The 12743-nt window shown below is 48.7% G+C and overlaps 1 protein-coding gene across 1 annotated transcript in view; it reads right to left on the bottom strand.

The window, feature by feature from the left end:
- The window catches only part of LOC103805435 (MLX-interacting protein-like), a gene marked incomplete at both ends in the record, with an annotated part of 16487 nt that extends 3767 nt beyond the window's left edge, over window positions 1–12720 (bottom strand). Inside the window, 12 exon segments of the mRNA XM_009078086.1 lie at window positions 1702–1826; window positions 2588–2774; window positions 3440–3561; window positions 6401–6579; window positions 6581–7056; window positions 7156–7247; window positions 7821–7910; window positions 8843–9014; window positions 10247–10288; window positions 10553–10642; window positions 11887–11972; window positions 12614–12720. Coding sequence (XP_009076334.1) covers window positions 1702–1826; window positions 2588–2774; window positions 3440–3561; window positions 6401–6579; window positions 6581–7056; window positions 7156–7247; window positions 7821–7910; window positions 8843–9014; window positions 10247–10288; window positions 10553–10642; window positions 11887–11972; window positions 12614–12720 — 1768 coding nt within the window.
- Window positions 12721–12743: the final 23 nt, after the last annotated feature.

The raw sequence follows: 12743 nt of genomic DNA, 5'->3' as shown, positions 1-12743 counted from the left end.
GCCCGGCCAGCTGAGCCCCAGCTGGCACAGAGCAGCTGCTCTGCCTGGAGCCACCCAGCTCCCAAACGGCCACGGGGCCGGGAGGCAAGGGCAGGAGTGAGAAGGGTGCAGAGCCCTTTATCCCCTTATCCCGTATGGGTGTAACGCCCAGGGACTTCTGTGCTGGGTCCCTGTCTGGAGGCACCAGCTCGAGCTGTCCCTGTTGCTGCACCACTCGGTTACACTTTTTTCCTGGATCTGGATGCCTGGGACTCTGCTGCAGGAAGCCTGGGGCAAAGAAACTTCTTGAACAGAGATTGCACTTAGAGAACTCACTCCTGGCAGCGAAGCTTTCCGGGAGCTCACCACCACCACTTGACAATGGGGGGAAACAATGCAGGAAAGTGTGCCCAAACCCACAGAAAATGCAGGTTCAAGAGCAGAGCTGAGACTCCCAGTGCCCTCTATGCTCTGCCAAACTGAAATAACAATGTTATCTAGCAATACAGAACTGCAGAATCCAACTAACAATGCAGAGGAGCAAAAGACCATACACGTAAGGACTGGCAAAGATCACTCTCCTCTTACAAAAGGGTTGCTAACAGTACACATCCAGAGCAATTCCTGTCAGAGCAGGCGAGTCTGAACGGCCATAAAGCCTATTGCATTGCAGTGTCCTTACTTTTAAGGACACTCGTCCATCTAGTGACCCCTCTCCCACCAGCAGCCAGCCCCAATAACCTGTGCCTTTGTTAACTTGCTCTCCAGCAGCAGGAACAGGCTGCAACTACTGGTTGTGAGCATCCATGCCAAGGAAATCGCTGCAAGCTTTTAGGAGTAACTTGCAGCATGGTCAGCAAGGGCCAGTTCTGAATCTGCTCTGCAGCAGAACTAGAACTGAGTGCAATCGCAGGCTACAGATGTTTACCTTCCTACCCTGGGAGTGATCAAACTGACATCAACTCCTGGGGCATACCCAGAGCCAGAGAAACTAGAAAGGGGCTGGTGCTTGCAGAACAGCTAAGTAACACCCCCTTTCACGAGAGAATGAGTGAGGGGTCACAGGTGACTGTCCTGCACTGGTAGGTTTTGGTGGGTAAGTTTCTCATACCACCACAGCAAGTGTTCTGACAAGGTCAGTTTGTGCATGAGGTACAAGCAGCTTTCAGGTGCTAACTCTAGACCGCCGAGTTCTTACCCCAATAATTCTCCAAGTGTTTTACAGGTGTAACTCGTAGAGTCTGTGGAGCTGCTTCTCTGTGGAGCAGCATAGCATCACTGCAGACATGTAAGTAACTCAGCAGGTCAAGAACTTCCCCTCCAGCGATGGCCAGAGCCCTGCAGACTGAAGAGCCCCAACAGAACAATGGCAAAAAGCCACGGTTTAGCACACTAAGCCTGAAACCTTTGACCAAGAAAACTGAGACCTGTCACAACACTCCTGTGAGCCACAGCAGGAACTGCTGTCATGACCATAAGGACCTGCAGAGGCACAGCTAAACCTGGCCCCTCTGGTGACACATCCCTGAGGAGCAGAGCAGATTATTCAGCCTGACATTTGAGTTGAACAGAGCAGCACAGAGGCAGCAGCAAGCTAAGCCTAACACACAAATACACTACTGTCCTGAAGCACAACTTTCTCTAGTCCGTGCTCAGGCATCAGGACAGAACAGTAGCTACAAAGGCAAAGAAGAAGAGCCCCTCAATGGAAAGGACACACACCTTAAGTGCAGCCATCGTGGGGTCCGTGGCAGGTTTTCCTGAGCAGCTGTTCTGAGGAGACTGTGGGCTGGGGCTCTGCTCGGGGGTGCAGGGGGAAGCTTGGCCTGAATTCTGACAGTCTCGGCCTTCATAAAGGAAGAAACACAAGTCGCATGAACAAACAACTTTCTGTAGCAAATGTAACTGCTGAGAAGTCTCTACTCAGAATTGAACTGAAATGCAGTCAGCAATTAAATGTACTCTTTGATGCAGCAACCGCATGCCAGAAAACGTCGAGACTGCTGGGAAGGCTTAGCTTGTCATGGCACAAGTGCAGAACATCCCAAATAGGAAGATGTGACACACTTTTCACACACAAAAAGGCATGTTGAGCACACAGGCTGCAGTTCCATCGTCCTGCTGGACTGCTCTGTTTGACTCCAGCAGCCTGGGATGGGATGGCAACACTTTCCAGCCATGTACCACCAAACCAGTCACTGCTCCACCGACACATGTGAGAGGAATCTTTGCACTTACCTACTGGTACCAAGGACTGTCTGAGATCCTCCAGGCAAAATCTGAGCTAGGATACTGAACCACAAACCTATTCAGCACTTCCCACACAGATGCCTTTCACTGGGTTTAATTTCCTGGTGACTACATCAGTACATGCTTTTAGGACAGAGCCACTTCCAGGAAGCACAAAATCAGTTTGCGGGAACACTGCACGGTCATTTGAAGACAAAAATTGCAAACAACTGGATGCAACTGGAGCTGCAGCGTAGAAGGGCCTAAAAAAGCTTTTCCTTTAAAAATGCTCAGGAATCCTCGAGGCCCATTTACACCCTCCCTAACCAAACACTTCCATGTGCAGGGGACAGAGAACGTTTACAGCTTTCTAACTTACTAGGTGTAGGTGAGGGAACTTGTGAACTGCAACTGTGGGAAGGGATGTGCTCTCCTTTCACCAGCACATCCTGGACTACACTAGGAGAGAAGAGATGTGAGACTGTGGACTGGCTTTGTTGACTACTTGGTGCTTGCTGTGCTGGACCAACCAGAATGTTACTATGGAACTCGGTCACCACGGGAGCCTGGGAACAGCACAGAGACAGCACAGAGGGAACAGAGAAGGAAAAAGAGAGCAGGAGGGGAGCGTGGGGGCAGAGGAAGAGAAGGGGGAGAGAAAGGGGGGAGAGAGAGAGAGCAAGAGAGAAAGAGAGAGAGATTTGTTACCTTGCCTTTCACTACAAGTAGCAAATTAATACAAGATTAACATGACATGAAACAAGGGCTAACACGTGAGGAACTGGCAGGCACTGAGGTCAGGCTTCCAGCAGACCAGTATCCTCTCATGACTCAGAGCAGGATCACAACACATCAACAGCATAACATACTAACGTCTGCTGCCACCTTCCTGCACACAGCGCACCAGGGAAACCCATCCCATGCTCCAGGCATGCTTTCCAGGACGGAAAAGGTGAGCATCCTGGGCTCCTCCTTCCTCCTGCACAGGCACAGCACCTACCAGCCCCATCCACAGCACTGTGCATCCATGCCTCTGGAATCTGACTCTTGGGAAGACTCTAAAGTGCCTCCAGGCCCACAGAACAGCGACCGCAATGCTCGGTGCACAGAGGCACACACTGGGTACCAGGTGAGGTTTGGAGGAGCAGTTACCCTCCTGAGCACACTACGGCTCTCTCCACTTGCAAATAACAGGCCCAGAAAACAAATATGCATTTTTTCTTCTCCTTACTCTGACAATTCCAGCTGGTGCAATTGCAACATTAGACTGAGACGTGGCTGGCGTCAAAATCCCCTCTCTTTTTAAAGGTGCTGGAGTTACAATCACAGCTCTGGACTGTCCCTGAAAGGCAGCTGAAGAACACAATTCAGTTAGAATAGTTAATGAGATTAAAAAAGACAAAACTGGAGATTATTTTGCATTAAGTAACTTGGCATTAAACAGGGGATGGATTCATGGACACCTCTTTGGTACCATTTCATTGCAGGACAAAATGCTACCAGTGTTCCAATAATCTCAATCCCCTTCATCCAGTACAAAGGACTCCAACACATCAGTTATTTTGGAGGCTTCTAGCATCACTGTCACTGTTTCAAGACCAATTTACAGAGGTACATAGTAACTCAGGAAGCTACAAAGTCTCTTCATTCTGTCAGAGCTGGGTTTGACAGGAGGAGGATCATTTTCACCTCTCACATCCATACTTCAGGCTTGTTGTGCTGGCCCAGGAAGGGCCAAGGATTCAGCACTTCATGTTTCCTTATACATATATTACATCCTTTTCCTCACCACTTCATCCTGCCAGCTTCTTCCACTATCTGGTTTTACAGCTGCTTTAGATGATACACGAGCACGAGATAACCAAATGTGACCGGGAGTCAGCACAAAAATTCCAGGAAACAGGCTGAAGAACCAGGAGTTCTGCAGTACTTAGACAGCTAGAGAGAATTCTGAATAGCAGCAAATGCCTGCACACAAATCTGTGAAGATCTCCACTGAACCAGTGCAGCTGTGCAGTTCCTACCATGGCATTAATGCTGACATGATTCTGGCCCAGAGTTTAGAGGAACTTGACCAAGCATCCTACACCGTTACGAAGGCAAGCATCATGCAAAGACACAGCTTCTGTCTGCCAAACTGACTCGGTTTCACTCTTGCCTGTACTGGCTTCAACTCTCCTTTGTACTCATAAAGTCATGATGCACAAAAAGTGTCACCACAGCTCAGTCCCTGCAGTTTAGCCTCAGGATGCTGAAGGACACAGAGCAGAACAGGGAGACAGTGCAGGATTAGCTAACATCCCCCCGACCACATCATCTGTGACTAACAACTGTGTTTTCAATCAACTGAGGTTTCTGCACAGCCTTTATCAGAGGCCTGTGGATTGCACCAACCTTGTGCCAGCCCTTGTGTGGGTCTGTCTGGCAGAGAGCACTGTCCCTCTCACACAGGGAGCTCATTCTTTGAGCATTCCTCATCCAAAGCTGGAATCACAACCCTTCCACTGTTCACCAATGTCTGGCTGGACTTAGGACATCTCTATTGAGCTCCAGAGTCTGCTCTTCCCAGGGCATCAATCTGCTGCACAGGCTGGGCACTGCTGACTGCCACACTAGGGGAACTGCAGCACTCAGGGAGTATTTAGATGCCACTTTAGGTTTTTCCTGTTTCTACTCTACACATGCATCTTTTCAGGCTTTCCTTTCAAAACCAGAACATTTACCCTGAAGTGGTGACAGCAGAGCTCTTCCTCATGTGAAGTCTTGTACCTGATCAGACAATCTATGCAGATTTCTGAGTCCTTACAGCACAGGGCAGTGAATGTTATAATGCAATTGGCTTTATAGTCAGGAGATGATTTGTTTGACAGCAGAAATGACTCAGTTAGAAGTACTGATGTTTATTTTGTTGCCAAAAATAAAGCTCTAGTCTTTATACAAAACATTGGATTTGTCCTCTGAGCTTGCTATCCCAGTTCTTTAGGAGCCCTGTGATCCCCAAAGACATGCCACTGCCAGGAGTGAAAAACTGCAACAGCTTTAAACCTAGATGAGAAACAAAGCCACTGGTTGTGACAGTCTAAAAGTAACTGGTGAAACACTGGGAAATTGATAAATGAGGTAAGGGACAACTTAGGAAGCACTGAAAAAACTAGAAGCAAAGGCTTTCTCAAAATGAGTTGCCTACAATGCTTTACTAGGTGAGAAATGCATGTCTTGACCGCTGAAAGTACATGGACTCTTGGTTTCTAACCTACTATAGATAGAACACTGCCATTAACACCTCAGTGCTATTAATCACGGACCAACTTGTTCCCAATGACAAGCCAGAATTAGATCCTTGGGTCTGTTCTGCTCCTGGTTGTTTTGGTGGGTAACCACACTGTCAGGCCCTGGCAGACACACCTACTCCCTAGTAAAGCTTGTGTAACAATAGTCCTCCAGGCAGGGTTTTTCTAGCATTATTGTTGCACATTTCAAGTGGCTGAAGTCACTGGGCCCTCAGCCAGCACAAGGCTAAAAACAGCCTGCAATATTCCCAAGGAAAAGTGTACTGCCTGTCCTGCTCTAGCCTTGAGCTTTCCCACAGAAACCACCACAAGCAAAACTCTCTCTGCTCATCTTGCTATTCTTAGCTTTGTGCAGTGCCAGCAGCTCAGTGGAGGTCCCACGAACATCAGTAGGTGCTCACGCTCTGACCCAAAACCCACATGCTCCTGAGAGTATCTCGAGAGTCTGTAAACTGCTCAAGACCAAGCTCTCCAGCTCCCTCAGGAGATCTCTGGTCTCCTCTCCTAGGGCTAACTCTCTCCCTACCATCTCCACGGTGGCTGAATGCTCTGTGGGGGCAGAGTCAACCACAACAGCATCACACACCAAACCTGAGGTTCGTCTGCGGCAGGAGCACAGCCCACGTCAGCCCACGTGTTGATGCAGCACAAATGTCACAAGGAGAGACTCCCTTTCCCACGCTGGCTTTTCACACTCACAACCAAACCACTTCCAGCCCTTGCAGCAGTCCAGAGCATCCCACTGGACAGTGTATCCACACCCCAGGGGATCCAAGGGTTCCAGGGAGACCCTCAGGAAGTTGCATTTTAACTTACTATGCAAACCCAGAAAAGCAAGAAGGTCTTTCCCTCCTGCTCATCACAGTCAGGAAAGAAACCCATGTCCCCCCAGTGCTCCTCACCTGGGGTGATGAAGGCATTCTTTACCAATAAGGACACTGTTTCAGGCTTCGGAGCAGGCACTATTTCTGATGTCTGCGTGGGCCTTGTCCCAGCACTGGCCAGAGGAACAGCTTTGGGGAGTGCAAACGTCAGCTGGGACTGCAGCTGGGGCCGGGGCTGCCCCTGCACCACAGCAGTTCAGGTTACAGGGCACTCCTGCCCCTGGCTGCTGCGTGGCCAGGACCAGGCTCTGGCTCTGGCTGAAGGTGGTGGCAGGGGCGTTGTGGGTCAGCGTGGCAGAAGCTGTGTGTGTGATCACTGTGGATTCACAGAGCCCATACTTGGGGGCTTCTGGGGCAGCAAACGCAGCGGGTGGAGAGCTCAGGCTGGAGGTCAGAGGCACCGTGGGCAGTGGGGACTGGTGCTGTGGAGTGGCAGGTTGCAGCAGTGGTAAGGGTGTCTGGAACACTGGCATAAAAGTCTGTGGCCCGCTGAGGGACGAGTCTGGAGTGAAGTCTGCTGGCTGGATGAAGGATCCCCCGCTTCTAATGCTGGAACACTGGTCAGTGCCAACGTCAGGAATGACAGGAGCAGGGACTGAGGAGGCAATGAGCCCATCACTGATGCTCTCAGCTGGAAGCGTGTTGGGCAAGGAACCTGACGGCAGGACAGGAGACTGACGGGAAGGAAAAGTGTTACTGATCCAGGCACGTCTGAACTCCTTCCAAGAAGGACATGGCTCGTGTCAAAGTTCTAAACACCGAGAAACTCTTACCTGGGAGGAGTGGCTGCTGCTGTCTGTGGTAGCTGAGCTGACAGCAGACACAGAAGGGAAATAATTACTGGAGCGACTGGGAGCGAATAATTCTGAAAAAGGAAAAGTCACCTATTAATTTTCTGCTTTCCACACTTGAGGTACAGCATTGCTAGATCCTAAAATTCACAAGAGCATCAGTAGTGTTCAGCAAATAACGAAATCCTGAGATTTTTGCTTCATACAACTGCTGTTGACAGCAATGAATTGTTTTCAGGAGGAACTGATCTCTTCAGGGCAGACCAACTTCCACACAAGTTGGGACAATACAAAAGCCAGTTAGGTGTGTAAGGTTCACCTACACACAGACAGCCAAGAGCTGGTCCTCTGTGCAGACCCACAGAGTTCAGTTATCTGATGCAGACTCCACGCAGAGCTGCCAAACAGATGTGACTTTTGACTTCCATGAAGATCCACAACCATCACTGTTGTCAGCAGTAGTTTAATGTCATATGGAATTCTTGATAGTACCATAAAATGTTCAACAGCAAACAAAGTGTTAAATCACTAAGAAGTGTTGCATGGGAAAACCTTAGACATCTGCAACATTTAATCTTATTTTAAAAACCAGCTCTTCAGTCACTGCAATTTTAGCAAAATTCATTGACTCTATATATGATTCTTACCCTGAAAAGGCTCAAAGGTATCCATAAAATCAAAATTCGGCTGGAGAGGAATAAGCCCTGGTTGAATCATGTCAGCATTTCCTAAGTGCCCTGCAAAATTTGGGAGACAGGTTAGATTAGCTGCACATCACTCACACAGGAAGAGCAGCAGGACTAAGCACTTGGTTAGGACACCCACACACCCTCCACAGCCAGGCCTAGAAATACAGGCAAACTGCTGGACTGAGCATCTGCTTCTCTTCAGAGCTGCAGCACAGTTCTGAAACCAAAGCCACCGGGGAATGAAACTTTCAGCTCGTGAAATGGAAGAGGTGAAACCTGAAGGCTCTAACAGTCCCATCCAAGCCCGGATGCCTCCTGCTTCCAAACCTCCTGTCCTGCTCCTGCTGCACAGCACAGTGCTGGGAAGCACATCCTGAGCCAGCACAGCTCATAGCACAGTATTTTAAAGTAAACCATTATCCACTTCACTTTGCCTTGAGTATGCCTCATGTAAACCAGGTGCTCTGGAGCTGCTCAGACACCCATGCAGAAAGGACAATGCACAGGGGACATTTCTTGTCCTTTCCGACAGTCAGAGCCTTCAGACAAACTGTACAGCTCTGGGACTGCTTTTACAGACCTGACTTGCACTCGTTCTGAAGGGACAAACCCAAGGGAAATGCACAGGTACTCCCTGAGACACACTCCCACACACCTGTGCTTTGAGACAGGTCACCATGCCCTCCCCACTGCTCCGGGTGAACGCTGCTCATTACACGTCAGAGCAACACCAGAGGCCAAAGCAGCACGTAAGAAGCTAAGACACAAGCTAAATTTGGATGAATAACTGGGATTCCATAACCTACAAAGCATAAGTTTTATAGCTTATGTGCAGCTTATCAGCTACACTCCCTGACCTATTTCTATCTGTATCAGCAATATAAGAGAGATCTCCTAAACAAGAGCACTAGAGCAGCAAAGCAACCAACCAGACGTCTCACAGAGGTTCTCACTGCAACACAGCTACAGCCAAGAAGTACCTATGTCCCTGGAGTTTGGCCAGGACACGAGCTGGTGTGACGACAGCGTGGAGAAGAGCGTGTCGGTGAACTCGGACATGAGCATATCTGCATCCAAGAGACTTCCTTCCTCCATGGGGACGGGGGTTTCCCTGCCATACCTCCTCTTCTGCCACAGAACCACATCATCATCCTGGCAAAGGAAAGGAGGAGCAGTCAGGCTGACAGGACACGTCTGAAGAGCAATGGTGCAGGCCAGTAAAACCTTTTTTTTTTAAAGAACCTTTCCTTGAGGAGCCAAATGGACTGAACAGCTCAGTAGTGCTTCCAATACACCAACAACCTCAGCTCACTGATTCAGCAACAGCAGAGAACTGCTGTAGAATACCATGACACTCTGGGAAAGGTTTTTGCCCCAAAGCCAGGTGTTGACTAGAAGAACAGAAGACAAAATAACTTCAACACCTTCTTGTCTGATCGATTATAGAAGTGGTTTTGCACCTACAGTTTAACGATCCCTTGGTTCGAATGAAGATCAACACACAGAGCAAAAACTCAAAGCAAACAACTCATATCTTGTGAACTGTCTCAAACTCTGACACGCAGTGAGGTGTAACTGTACTCTGACTTTGCACAAGGTGTGTTGATATTCCTACGGGCACTTTCAGCCCATGAGAAATACAACATACTGTGCCTTGGCTTACCCATCCCTCCCCACAGGCTGAGCCAGACTCAGATCACAGGCAGGTTCCTGTGACTGAGCCAAAGTGCAGCTGTAGCTGCACCAACACACCATGATGGTCCACTGGAGCTTGTGGCCAAAGCAGCTGAGAGCTTTGTGAGGCTGGAACAGATCCAAGCTGCCCTTAGCTCCACAAAGAAAAAACCAAACAGGACAGTGCTCCTGAGCACCAGTTCATATGCCCAAAGGAGGTCTGATGGCTTGAGGAGACATCTAAATGGTGATACCACTGTGCCTTTAAACATGATGACTTTTTTAGGATCCTGGCACATTATCTGCCCACATTATGGGCACAGCAGGAAGATCTGCAACATGCAGCAGACATATCTTCACAGCCCCAGTTACACAAGCAAGGCAGCCGTGCCAGTCACAACTGGGTAACAAGCTGAAACCACGTGCCAGCCCTCAGAGTTTGATCTTTGTGGGCATGCAATATTGATTCCCACTCCTTCTGTCACAGCACTTTATATTCCACCTCTCCTCCATCCATTTTAAACTACAAATTCTTACACTGCTCTCTAAGGTGCAGAGCGTTAAGGTGTCTAACCTTAATTAAGGCTTAGGCAAGATGCTTGTCTCTAGATTTTAATCAATGCAAGCTACTGCATGTTGCAGCTTTTACACACAACCTACTGCAGGTTCTACAGCCACAAATGCTGCCACTTCTCAGTGGTGCTACCTACCCTGACCAAACTGGAAAGATCTTCATCTTTATGTTTCTGTAACTGCAAAAGGAGAACAAAACAGATATTAAAGTCAGATTAGGTCCTGTATGTGCCAGCAGAAGACCTGATTTTGCAAAACTTTTAAGACCCAATCATGCACAATCAGTCCCAGCACAACAATTTGTAGTTCAGTGGAACTAATCAGATGAGCATGTTTGTACCAGCTTAGCATCTGTTTTAGGCATGCTAGAAAAAGGGACAGAAAAGCTCAAAAAGCAACAATATACCGATCAAGTTCAAGACACTTTCACTGTGTAAACCAACCCTTTTCTTGAAGTATGTTCTCCACTTGTGGTATTCCCTGATGACCATCTCAATTCTTCGTTTCCAGTATTTCCCTTCTGTTGCAATGGCCTGAGAACACAAACACATACCATGAATTACACAGAGCCACACAAGGGCTGAATATTCAATACATTTCCAAGCAAATATTCAGGCATAAAAAATGCAAAAGAAAGCATGCTAATTCTGTTTGAGCTCATGTATCAGCAGCCCACACTGGCCCAGAGCTCAGCTACCACAGAGCAAATCTGACAGTACTAACTTCACCCTTCCCACAAAAAACAAACAGGAGATGATGTCTGACTGCACTGTCAGCATCTCCCACAGCAGCTCAACCACAACCAGTAGTTAAGGAATGGCAAAAAACCCACTTTAAAATGAATTTACTGAAACATGAGGCACAAAGTGTCCTGTGAACATCACAAGGTTACATGCACAGACACACACACGAGCAAAAGCTGCTGGGAATGGCACAAAGCAATAGAAATCTGATGTTCAACTCAGGGGGGAATGTGACCTTGCAGGCCACACACTAATGGCAGCAAAAGGAACAGCACAAATATGGGTCTTTAACGTGTCACAGGGAGCAGTGTGAAAGTTGGGGAGAGCAGACTAATGAGAGCCTTAACTTTGTGTTCGAGGGTCACTTTCAACACAAACATCAACACTGTTCTCTCCAAAACCTGAGACAGTTCCACAAACTCATCTGGAACTCCTCTGAGTTACAAATTTTTCTAGAGATAGGCAGTATAGAGCCACATATTGCCACATACATCAAGGGCCTCACTGGTTTTCTGCAAGGAGCCAGAGGGCAGATGTTAGTTTTCAGTTATGTTTACAAGAGCACAAAGATGAAAGAACACAAACTCATATTTGCTCTTTCTGTGAAGTTACCTCAACACAGAAAAAGAAGTTGCTTGTTGTCTTGAAACCACACCCTGCCAATTACACCACACACAGAAAGCTCCCAGGGTCACCTAGATTCAGCCACCACTGAGGTTTCCCACCAACTGCCAGTCAGCAGACAGCAGTGGCTGTCACAGTCTTAACCATTCAAATTGCACTTCTGTGACTTGTGATTCATCAAACTAGAACAATGACAGAAGTTACACAGACAAGAAATATCCTTCTGGTTGCACTCTGATCATCTGAATGTGATAATCCTACAAAAATGGTTCAGTCTGCTCTTCATTAATGATCCCTTCTAAACACAGACAACAGGGTAAAGACTTGCTATGCTGCCCTCAAATGTAGCAGACAAGAACATCTCATCACGAGCTCTAGAGCTCACTGTCCTGCTCCCAGGTCCTACACACCTCTGGCCGACGATGCTCGTCGACGTCCACGGAGCCGTCCAGCGGCGTCACGAAGTGGCACACTGGGTTCTTGCGCTTCTCCAGGTCTGGAACGGAATGGAAGCAATGAAAATCACAGACTGTTTGGAGCTGGAAGGGACCCATGAGCATCATCAGTCCAACTCCTGCACAGACACCTCAACAATCCACCCCGTGCCTCAGAGCATTGGCTGAACACTCCCTGAGCTCTGTCAGCCTTGGGGTTGGGACACTGCCCCGCGAGCTGTTCAGTGCCCAAACACCTCTGGGGGAAGAACCTCCTGATATCCACCTAACCCTCCCCTGGTCCCAGAGAGCAGAGGTCAGAGCTGCCCCTGCACTGCCCCTCGGGAGGAGCTGTGGGTTGGCATGAGTCTCCCCTCAGCCTCCTCTTCTCCAGACAGAACAGACCAAGTGACCTCGGCCACTCCTCGTACGGTTCACCGATGCCAGTGCTCAGCCCATGCAGGCTCTGCAGAGACAAGATGGGACTGCAGTCCAGCCTTCCAGGGTTCCTCCCCAGTAGGCACCAGGAACGGGGCAGGCTGTGCTCGGGGCACTGTGGGCACCTCTGAGAGGGCCTCGGTCCGACCGCAAGGCCACGGCAGCCTCCGAGACCGAGCAGGATTCTGAGCATTGCACTAGACAAGGATTTCGACCCCCTTGTCCTCCCCTCTGCCTCAGAACCAGCCCCCCGAGTGGGACTTACACTGCATGTACCAGGCTCTCCAGATGGCATTATTGAGACGGATTTTATCCCTCCACTGAAGTTTCAATCCCTTGAAATTTTTCCATTTTGGTGAAACCAACTTTCCACTGAAAAAAAACCAGAAACAAAT

Source organism: Acanthisitta chloris, unplaced genomic scaffold (assembly GCF_000695815.1).
Source record: "Acanthisitta chloris isolate BGI_N310 unplaced genomic scaffold, ASM69581v1 scaffold25317, whole genome shotgun sequence".
NCBI lineage: Eukaryota > Metazoa > Chordata > Aves > Passeriformes > Acanthisittidae > Acanthisitta > Acanthisitta chloris.
The sequence above is the reverse complement of the archived record's forward strand: the minus strand, read 5'-3'. Positions and strand labels throughout refer to the sequence as shown.